Below are 11,576 nucleotides of genomic sequence, written 5' to 3' on the forward strand. Positions count from 1 at the left end.
ATTTTAATCTTCACTATGTGATATTTACAAAGTATTCTATTAAAGTACACATTCTACAACAGAAACAGGAAACAATTCAAAATTCAGAAAATAAGATGAAGGACTTCAGTTCAGTACTTCTGATGTCAGTAAAAACACTGATGGACACTAGTATAAGCTGAATCAGATTTTTGCAGAACCTAGACAGTATTTTACAACTGGGATTTAAGGAATGAGGTTGTACCTTTAATTTTATGAATACTAGAGTGTGTATTAATCCTTTTAGTATCCTATTAATGCCTTAATTTGAAGTTTGGGCTTAATATTGTTAACAGAGTGGAAAAGAAAGCATACATTCTCCCTGTATGTCACATAGCTTGTCACATTTTTATTATGTGACTACAAATACTATGCTTTTATTCTTTATAAATAAAAAGAAGTTGTGGTATCTGGAATAATTCACATTTAAAAAATAGTGCAAAAATTTCATCCGTCTTCCTTTTGCAAGAAATAGCCTTTTCAGGCAATTTTTAAAAGCTTATTTACATGTTAGTGTTTGTTTCAAAATTATCTGGTTAAGTTACAAAATTTTTAAATCCATTTTTACAGCAGTTTAGTTGACAGTTTGGTTGGAAATTGCGTACCTCTTCAAAGGGTTGCACATCTCTATCTTAAACTATTCTGAGCATTTCAGAATTGCCTGTTTTGAACTCATACCAATAAATCTGATAACATGCAAGAGATCTATAGAAGAAACTAAATTTTGCCTACATTGGATTTATATAAATAAGGAGCAAAATTTGGAGCCAGATTTGTGGTCAGTTGTTAAAGTTCAACTGTATGATGAGCATAGAACTGAATTAGTTAGTCCACCTTACTAGCTACTGTGCTCAGGGTCACAGTTAAGCTTTTCCATCTGCTAACTACTACTGATAATTAAGACATTTGGAGTTTTATTCCTTACTATAAGCTTTAACCAGAATTGTTATTATCATTTCTAGGTAGTTCTTACACCAGGGATTGAAGAGGCAGCACTGCTAATTCGTCAAATAGCTGACAACATTTTGATGACATCTAGTTTCAGTCCTCATGAATGGCTGGACAAATCTTGGCTTTCTGTCTTGCCATCAGAGGTTATTTAACTTTATATTATACAACACTGTTTTCTTCCTGTTTCTCAGACTAAGTTCTAGGTGAAATTTTTTTAAATATGTTGTTGTATTAATTAATTTATACATTTTATATAGGTGTATGTATGTATCTATGTTATAGATACATAAATACACACATGTAGGTAAAGGTTCTGACATCAGCCATCTATGTTATCAGAATTAGGATTTTTCCTGTGCTTTCACTGTGAATCTTTAGAGAAATTTATCCTTCACATCTCTAGGCTATTATGTGTGACTCTGACATCCTTTCAGCACTACATGTGAAGAACTATCCAAGCTGTAAAAGATAAAGGTGTAGTGGCTCACTTGGGCAGTAAGCCAAATTCTTTGATACTGATCCATTACTGAAGTCAATGAAGTTGCTTACAGAATTGTTTTACCACAAGCTAATAAAAATTTGCTTAATTTCTCAGGCAGTATTTGGAAATAGATATTACTGGACCACATCCACCAATCATGTTTAAATATTCATGTTGTCTAGTTTTGGATTTTGGAAACCTCTTTATTGAGGTTTCCAAATTAAACATGAAGATTTAGTCATTTTATGTGAAAAGCATGAGCTGTTGAAAAGTCAAGATACCTTCTAGAGTTGCCAGAATTCAAAAGCATTTTAAATAAGTTCTTGGCATGGCCTTTCAAATGTGAAATACTGGATTATAACTCTTCCAAATTAGAGATTAAGGATACTGTTTAAAAAAAAGAAAAGACTGAGAAAAGTAATTGGTTGTATTTTATCTCTGTTAAATGCATTAGATCCTGAAGTGTTGTATGCAGTGCTTTATGAAAGTCTGGAACTGGAAGCAGACATTCCTCAAATACCACAGTTTTCAAGTTACTGCCCCTTGTGTGACATTCAATCTCCCCCTAGTAATTCCTGCTTCTGGCACCTGTCTCATTGCTGTTTACAAATGTAACTTTTGTAAAATAAAATAGTTTTGTTGATTTATCTTGACCTAAATAATTTTTATCAAAACAGAGAATGAACAGTAAATCTGGTAGTGTGCTTAGAAATTAAGTTTGAATGATTCACTGGTTTCTATAAAAATAGTACAGAAATATTTCTTAATGTACTTCCTTTTTATCAAACTAGTTTGCAAAATTTACTCTTCAACAAGAATGGTACACTGTTAGAAATGTAGTAAAAATAAAATAGAATTCATGTGACTGGTGTAAAACATCTATCTAAAGCTGCACAGATTCAAAGAGCTAGTTACATGATGTGACCTACTGATAGGAATGTCATTAAAGAAAGAAAAATATACATCTGACAAAATTATTTCCATTTCCAGATGGAGAAACACTTGCTTACTTTTCCATGTATCAACCCTCTGGTTGCTCAGCTGATGTTAAAGAAGGAAACTTCTTTGAACAGGCTTTTTCTTGCAAGCTTTGATCAACTTCAGAAATTCCTACCAGAGGTTCCAAAAAAAGTTCTAAAGGTCAGTCAAAAGTAATTTATGTTTTAGTTCAATCTATTTGCACAGTTGTCATTCTTCCTCTTTTTTTCCTTTTTTAATCTGATACTACATGGCTATTTTCTAGTGTCATTTGAAAATGAATTAATGTTTTATTAATTTCAGAACTTCAGTGTATTGTTCATATTTAAGTTATTGCCCTCACTAATCCTCAGCAGTTTTTGTTGAGCCATCGTTATGTTTATTAGTACTGGAAAAGTACATCAAAGTTTATTAGTACTGGAAAAAATTCTTAACTGGGAAAACGCTCTGAAAAATAAAATGGAAAAAAGTCTAAGCTCTATCACATCAAGTATCCTATAAGAATACATGTTTATACATCTCTATAAAACAAGAGTTGTTTTCCAATTGTTTTCCTTTCTTCTTCCCCTTTCCTCCTGCCATCCATTTGCTTTCACTGTAGTATAACCCACCACTTGTAAACTCACTGCATTAATCATTTGAAAGCCCTAGAGTTTAAGAGGAATAATTCTGTCAGCTGTGTCTGAAATTCTGTCTGCAGCTGCAATTCTTTGCTGCTACTGTTTTCACTTGGGCCAAGTCTGAGAAGATTACTTACTCATTATAGTCAGCTAGGCTTGGACAATATACCCTATGAGGAGCAACTGAAGGAACTGGGGCTGTTTAGTCTGGGGAAAAGGAGGCTGAGGGGAGACCTTATTGCTCTCTTCAAATACCTGAAAGGTGATTGCAGTGAGAGTGGGGTTGGTCTGTTCTCACTGGTGACAGGTGACAGGACAAGGGGAAATGGCCTCAAGTTGTGCAAGGGTAAGTTTAGACTGGATATCGGGAAACACTTCTTTACAGAAAGGGTTGTTAAGCACTGGAATGGGCTCCCCAGGGGGTGGTTGAGTCACCATCCCTGGATGTGTTTAAAAACCATTTGGATGTGGTGCTCAGGGACATGATTTAGCAGAGGGTTGTTAGAGTTAGGGCAGTATGGTTAGGTTGCAGTTGGACTCGATCATCTTTAAGGTCTTTTCCAACCTGAGTGATTCTATTCTAAGTTTCTATAATTCTCTTCTAAAAGAGGAGGTCATCCTGCTTTCCTAAATCATTCAGTTAAGGTGAAAGAGCCAGGGAACAGATATTTGGGCACTATTAAGTTATACATGTTATTCTAATAACCATGTGTGTCTGTAAAAGTGTTTACTGAGTGAAAAGTTTCTCGTCAGTTTAATCCCTCTGTGACATGTGAAATGCTCCAATACACTGCAGATGCTACTTCTTTCAGTCCTATCTTATGAAAGAGAATATACTACGATGCTGGTTTCCTGTGGTTCAAGTAATGTGCTGCTTATTAGTTAGTCTTTCTATAGACATAAGACTGGTGGCACATTGTCTACCATAAGTGACTCTCTTTCTACGTTGCCAAGTCTTTTATTTTTATTTCCAGTAAACAAAAATTTATATATAAGCTTTAGAATCCTTACTAGTGATTTAACTTTCATATTTGAGAGAGTAGACTTACACTGTAAATACTGCTTAAATCCTTTTCTTTGGTTTCAGCATTTTAGTGACATTACGTCTTCGTACAGCATAAATGCTGCTCCTCCACTGAAAACAACAGTGAAACGTCCATCACCTCCAGAAAACTGGAATACCTTTGAAAGACTCTATCCAGATTATAAACAAAATTCTCAGTCTTTAGTGTTGCCACCTCAAGCACAAACCAGCACAGGTAATTGAATTACTGCCAAAATGTATAGTCTCTGAAACCAGGTGAAAGTCTAAGTATATTAGAGTCTTTATTTTCTAACCATTGAAAGATGAATTGTTATGAAGAGACAGGCTGTATTTTAATGTTCAGTGGATTCCTTTTTTAATTGAAAAATTTAGAGAGACATGCTAATTTTTCATTTTACAAATAGAATGATTCAAATTTTTCTCCACCAGGGCCATCTCACGTGAATTCTGAAGCCACATTTCTTCCATTGAAATATAATCAAGGTTTTATCAACTCCAGCCTTTCAAGCTGTATGCATGAGAGACCGTGTTTTTCAGAAGTAGCTCCAGAGAGGAAAGAGAATTTCTTTGTTGTACCAAGGAGCTGTGAAGATTTTGCTCATCTAAATGCTACAAATTCTTTTCATGTTAAAGGTCAGGCTTTCAGGACACACTATGTCTCTGATCGTTGCTCAAAAACTTCTGAAAAAGATTTCTTTACAACTTTCAGTGACTGCATACCTCCTGACAGCTCTACAGCTTTTCTGGAAGAATTTAGAGACACAGCATTTAAGAGCCCAGAAATTCTGATTGATGAGACTCCATGGAATGACTTTCCATCCACTTCCACGTACAATTCATTTGCAACTAACTTAATTCACTCTGATTCTCTTGTTGATCCAGATGAAATTCAAACTCCATGTTCCCAAAACCAGGGTCGAGAACCTTCAGGAAAGAGAAAGCGAAGTGCACCATTCTTATGGGCAAAAGGAAAAAAACTAACAGGTATGTACGGAGCAAGGAGAATTCACTGAAATTTTATTTGTAACTTCATTGGAAAAAGTACGATCTGTAAAATTCAACTTCATATTTTCTTTAAATAATTATTTAATCCAATCTAACGCTATTAGTTTCCTGTTGTCCAAAATACTTGCACTTACATTTCTTGTGTAATAAAAGATTCCTAAGTATTTATGCTCAGTTTGGAGCAATAGGAAATTAAAATATAAATCATGGAATGGCTTGCGTTGGAAGGGACTTTAAAGCCCACCCAGCTCAAACCTCCTTCCCTGGACAGTGTTGCCATCCACTAGATCAGGCTGCCCAAGGCCCTATCCTAACTGGTTGTGAATGCCTTCAGGAATGGGGCACCCACAGATTCTCTGGGCAGCCTCACTGCCCTCTGAGTAAAGAATTTCTTCCTTCTATCTAACCTAAACCTCCCACCTTTACAATCATTACTCCTAGTCCAATCACTACTTGCCCTTGTGAAATGTCTCTCTCTGTCTTTCTCATAATAGGCTACCTTTGAACACTGAAAGGCTGCACTGAGGGCTCCCCTGCATCTTCTTCGCAGGGCTAAACTACGAATCTTGAAATTATTACAAGGCGTATTTCATCTAACAGAAAATTTAGTGTGTTTTTACATATAAAATTCAAGCTTGGTTTTTCTGTTGGTTTTTTTTTTCTTTTTTTTTCTTTTTTTTTTTTTTTTTTGCAGTGTTTTTGTTTGCTTCTTTGTTTTGTTTTCTTATCCACAGCTAAACACAGTTTCTTATTCATCCTGAACACAGTTAGTCTAAGGCATTTTTTATAAGGCATGGTATGTATCCATGGAACCTTGAAAGTATGAAAATATCATTAGTCCCTATTAGACTAAATATTGTTTTATTGTATATTATAGGTTTTTGTTTCTTTTTTTTTTTAATATGCTACTTCTTAAAAGGCAAGATGCCAAGTCCTTAAAAAATATAAGGCTAAGTTTCTTTAATAAACCTCCTAACCCCTAGTACAGATAATTTAATCTGTGTTTTCTCTGTTACTGTCTGTAGTTAAAACTCCCAGTGACAGAGCAAAGTCAGCACAGTATTAAATACTTTCACTAATTAGATCAGGCTCATTCATGTAAAGCATATGTAACTAATTGATATCATTGTGTCTAATGGGCTGCTTAAGGCAATTCTGGCACTAAATAGTGGAAAAGTTAATTGGATATGGTGAACTGCTTTCAATTTTCAGCCTATGAAAATTAAAATGCTCAACTGAATTTATGAGTAGACCTTTTGCATCTCCATTGGAATAAAAATTGTGGCCTGCAGTATTGCTGGGTAGTTAACAGTACTTCAGTAACCTGTAACTGACACTGATAGCAGAAAATTCTAACCACGGTAGTTTCAGTTGGTCAGGTCAAGTTCTTCTGTTACAGTATTCTGAAAACAGTGTAATCTCCCACTGATTAGTTTTATGTGATACTCTTGCCTGATATGGTAAAAGGATACTTACAACTGAATCAAATCGGAAAAGGGTAAGTGAATTTGCCTGATGTTTTGGAACAACGGGCATGGTTTACTTTATCATCCATTCACCAAGGGAAAAATCAAGGTCTGTTAAGTAAGCTGTGCAAAAAAATGCAAGAAACACTTCAACACAGTGAAAACTTTCTGAAATCTCAGATTTAGCAAATGTATACCAAGTTGAGTTACAAAGACACGTTGGAAACATTCAGGGATTTCTGTAACTTTCAGAAAAAAATATTAATTAAACCTCAAACAGTTGATGATAATACTCTAAACCGATATTTTTACTGACACAGATGAAATTATTTAATAAGATGTTAATGTTTCTTTAATAACAGAATTTTCTTCCATTAAAGTATATTGATAAAATAACTTCTCAAATATTTTATTGTAAAAAATACTTAAGAATATAAAAAACTTTCTTTAACTAACTTAGGAGCAACTTCTGTCTCTGTTTTAAAATAATTAGCTTTTGTAATTAGTGAATTGTACTTACTGTAATATTAATGGAATAGAAGTAAGTTTGAAAGCTTGTAGTGAAATGTTTTGGTTAAGCACGACACAGGTTGATTTTATACATAAGGTCCTATACCATTATTATGGGGTAAAATGCATCAAACTGATCAATAATTGTAAACAGCAGTTAATATCTGTACATACTTAATTTTATGGCAGTTAACATTTTTCATACAAACTATACTTGTTACAGCTGAAGCCTATTACTGCTCCTGCAAAGCGTGTAGTTGAGTTTATATTTTTAGCTTGTTATGCCAATACTTAATTTCCGCTTCTTTACCAGATTTGGGATTTGAACAAGTACCAAGAACTAAAAAAAGGAGATTGATGTATGAGAGAGTCCCTGGAAGAGCTGATGGACAAACACGTCTTAAATTCTTTTGAATTGAATGGTGACTTGCATGCCATGTCTATTTTTTTTTCCCCATCCTTAAGCCATTTGAGTGGAAATTTATTAAATTCTGTTGTTGTTGTTGTTCATTTTTAAAGGGAAAATTGTGTTTGGGATTTCTGACTAAATAAGGATTCCTTTTCTTTTAGTTCTCACTAAACAATCCAGTTCCTTTAAGCAGGAGAATTACTGATGTAAACACTTACCTGTTTGTTCATATACATTGTATAAAGTTACTTCATCGTTTTTTTATTTAAGGAAAGAAAAAAGAAATAACCTGCTAAAGCATGTTGTGTTTTCAAACAACCTATGTTTCCTCCCTGAGCATGCAGGCTTCCACATTTTATAGCAGGACTGAATTTGCCTGAATCTCAAAACTGGTGATACAGTCTTAGAAATTCCTTGCGTATAAAGCAGGAGATCTTTCTGTTTGTCCTTTGGGTTCAATTCCACTTCATTCCTTCTGACAGCTCCTCTGGAAACCCTGTGATAAGTTCCTTTATGGCTTGAGTGTGGCTTTAGTCACAAGCAACCTTCAGAAACAACACAATTGGTTATGACAGGAAAGATAGTTGAAGTTTCTGATTCTCATAGATCTGACTCGGAGAATAACACTGTGACTCTAGCTCTTCACATTATCTAGTGGAGGCTGTTTGTTGATTTACCCGTTTTTCAGCCTGCTACACTGCTTCTGTGTGAAAGAAGATGAGAATCATCTAGGAGACAATACCAGAAGTTCTAGGCTACAGCAAGAGAGCATAGGAGATCAGACAACAAAAAAGTCATCTCCGTTGCAAACTGCAGAAGAGAGAATGTGTCCAACTTCCCACTCTCCATCAAAAGAGCTAGAAATATTTGTGGAGGCAATGGTAGAGAGTAACTCCGTGCTGCTGTTGGCATGCAAAGTCTGCCAGCTTCAGAATATTAGTGTCTGTTAAGTGACCTTCCATTCAGATGAGGCAGTTTTCAAACTCACTTTCTTTGTTTTTTAAGTTTAATGCAGTAACAGAAAAAAACGTATGTATGGTTTAGGCCTGAAATAAAATAATTTATTGATATTGAGTCTTCATTAAGCACATATTCATTATCTGTTTAAATACAGCCAGTTCTTAGAGGAGCAGCTCTAGCTTCTCTGATTGTTAAATGAGAACTCCTAAAAGTACGATGTCGGTTCCAGGAGTAATCGTAGTTCACAGTAATATCCGCAGGTTATTTGTATCCAAACTGTTTGCAGGACATTGCAGAATACTTTTCATGTGTAGTATTAATAAAATCTTTTGTAGGATTGTAGATTTGCCAATGTTTGCATGTTTGACCAGAACAAAGCAGTTACTAAAATAAAAGTTTCATTTTGGTCGCTATTTCTGGCCCATTTTTGTGGTTGCTTGACCTAACCATTTTCCATCTCATTACAACACAGATTTGGCTCTGTTCTTCAGAACTGTCTCCCAGCTTGCCAGGCTCAGGAATTTCTTCTTTTAAGAGTGCAGCTCTGCAAAAACTTATTCACAGATGACTACAGTGGAGAAAATTACAGGTGCCACTCCCTAGCTATGTAGTTATGTCCTTTCACACAGATAGAGGCTGATACCAGAACTTTTTGTGTGCGTTCAGTAAAGGCTAGTTCAGATAATCTACTGATTCCTTCAAAAACAGAGGCAGCCCGTATGTTCCCTACATTCAAGTAGTGAAGAAAACTCAGGGGTCAACTGCAGTCAGTTTCTAATATGCAGAAAAATGACAATATACATTTAGATACTGGCAATGTGGGAAAAGAGCTTGCAATGACCATTTAATTTTCACTCTGTTTGTGACTCTCAGTCTTTGACAATTTACATACCTAATGACAACTTTGTCACATGTAAGGCTCTTCCCCTAATCCCTTCTGTTTAATGTAGAAGAAAATCAGTGCTATGGGAATCTTCCCTTGCCCTCCCCTCAAAAAGAGAAAAAAGCAGTCATATATGAGAATTCCACATTCGGAGGGATCTTTTTGCAATTTTTGTATTGCATTTTTGTGTGTGTGTGTGAGAATGAGAGGTTTCCTGATCACCAGACTTCCACCTGTGGCAGGTACACTCATTTCTTGCATCCAATTTGTGAAATGCTAGGTGACCTGGCAGGTTACAGCTCTAGAAGTAAAAAAAAGAAGCCTTGCTGGTGGACTCACTGTATTTGTCACAGTGAACGACAGCAGAAAAAAGGTGAGCCTGTGGCTCACGTTAGGCACATACGTGTACAGATTTGTGCAGTCATTTAATTAGTTTTATCATGGGCATCCTGTGGAAACTGGAGATTGGCATGAAGGCCTTTGTGCAGTGTGTACCCAGAAGGCCAAGGAGTGCAGCAAGCACGCTCCTCTGCAGATATCTGAACCTGTATCTTCCTTTCATGGGCCTTCAGCACAACCAGCATGCTGCCAGCCCATCTCACACCTGCTGGACAGGGCTTTCATCTGCTGCTGTTGTTAGGCATGGACACAGCTGGGATCCCACAGGGACTCAGGTCTGGATTACATGCCATTCAGTGGAGCATGGGGTTGGGGCCTCTGAGGCCTCTGAGAGGCAGCTGCTTGTAACTTTTAACATATTTTCTCTATTTCATAGACACCCACAGTGTATGTCCACACCACACATGTTGAGTGTGGTGTTTTCATCTGAAAGGTGCCAGATAGAGCAGGGCACTGAGATCAGGAGTTCAGGTGGGCCTAGGGTTTGAACATATAGGGGTTAAATAAGCTAGCTTTAGAAACTAGGGAAGGAGAACGACACCTCAACATTTCATGGTCAGCTGTGCAAATACAAAGAAAGGAACAATACAAAAGGAATGGCTTTAACCGGTTTGAATGCGCTGTAAAAAGGTCAGACCGAGGAAGACGTGGAGCCTTCGCGAGGAAGACTTCTGACTTCATCCCCACGACCACCAGAGGGAGACCCCTACTATGGACAATGCATGCGCCGGGGGAGGGGTAGTATGTAAATGAGTTCCTGGGAGGGTAATGGATATGTAAATGAGTCCCAATAATTCTGCTGAATATGCATGGACTTGGCTTACAAATTTGTAGCGCTTTTGCTTGCTGGTGTGCAAGTTTGGCGGAGCGATCCCCCTCGCACCCGGCCGGCCGAATAAATCATACCTGCTTTATAAGCTAATTGGTTTGTAGAGTTTGATTCCGCAGGTCAGCAGGGCAAGAGGCAGAGCCAAGGCTGAGCAGCTTGCAGCAGCCACCCACCCCATACAGCACATGCTGGTATGGCTGCTCTGCTGCCAGCTCAGCAGTGACTCCAGAACCCAGGCACCGGGGAGAATAACCAAGGCTGCTGCTAGTGGTAAGTTTTATTCTGAGAGGTAAAAGAAACACAAGGGGTTCGTTTGGGAGGGAGCGGCTGATAGCCAATTGCTAGATGTTCAAAGATATTTGAGGCAAACTCTCCTCTCTTTCCCTCCCTCTCTGAGATGAACATTCTGACTCCAGCCTGAGACTCTTAAGCACCTCTCTGCAAATAACCACACCGGTATTTCCTCTGGATTTCCACAATATGTGCATGTATCAAGTATCAAAGAAAAGCTGGCAGCCATGCTCTCAATGGCCTACAATGAAAAGGAAGCAGGAGCAAAGAAGGGCACTTAAGGAAGGTCATTCACTTCTGTACTTAGAAGCACAATTTATACTGGCAGTATTATTGCCGTCCTTTCAGTGTCTCCCAGCAGGGCAGCAAGTGTGAAAATCTTTTGTTAAAACCGAACTGTTTGGAGGACCTTCAGTGTACCATTTCTTCTAGCATTAATGAAAATCATGCGGTCAGATCACTGACGGCCCCACCGCAGACTTCGACATCTCCAAGTGGGCCTCATAATGGAGTGACTATTTAGCATAAACGTTTATATAATTATACACCAGATCTCTCTCACACTAACTAGATCTTTCTAAAATTCCAGCAGTAACCTTATCCTTCGGAAATAGAATAAATAAAATAAATAGCTCGAAGCCTTCCCTCCCATTGCAGAATCTAAAAATCCCCTTCAAAGCCCACGAATGAATCCGCTCTCTTTTACAATTAAATAATGAAATCAAAGCCAG

At 37.1% G+C, this 11,576-nt stretch overlaps 1 protein-coding gene across 8 annotated transcripts in view; it reads left to right on the forward strand.

Moving 5' to 3' along the window:
• C9orf84 (chromosome 9 open reading frame 84) overlaps positions 1-9,919 on the forward strand; it is a 52,707-nt gene extending 42,788 nt beyond the window's left edge. For 2 of the 8 annotated variants that reach the window (XM_040656326.2, XM_040656327.2), the window contains exons 26-30: positions 981-1,112; positions 2,441-2,590; positions 4,136-4,307; positions 4,523-5,077; positions 7,388-9,914. In XM_040656326.2, coding sequence (XP_040512260.1) covers positions 981-1,112; positions 2,441-2,590; positions 4,136-4,307; positions 4,523-5,077; positions 7,388-7,488 — 1,110 coding nt within the window. In that variant the 3' untranslated portion in view covers positions 7,489-9,914. Of the gene's footprint in view, positions 1-980; positions 1,113-2,440; positions 2,591-4,135; positions 4,308-4,522; positions 5,078-7,387 lie in introns of all 8 variants that reach the window. The other 6 variants (XM_040656325.2, XM_040656329.2, XM_040656324.2 and 3 more) reach the window with 5 other exon arrangements.
• Positions 9,920-11,576: the final 1,657 nt, after the last annotated feature.

Source organism: Gallus gallus, chromosome Z (assembly GCF_016699485.2).
Source record: "Gallus gallus isolate bGalGal1 chromosome Z, bGalGal1.mat.broiler.GRCg7b, whole genome shotgun sequence".
Classification (NCBI taxonomy): domain Eukaryota; kingdom Metazoa; phylum Chordata; class Aves; order Galliformes; family Phasianidae; genus Gallus; species Gallus gallus.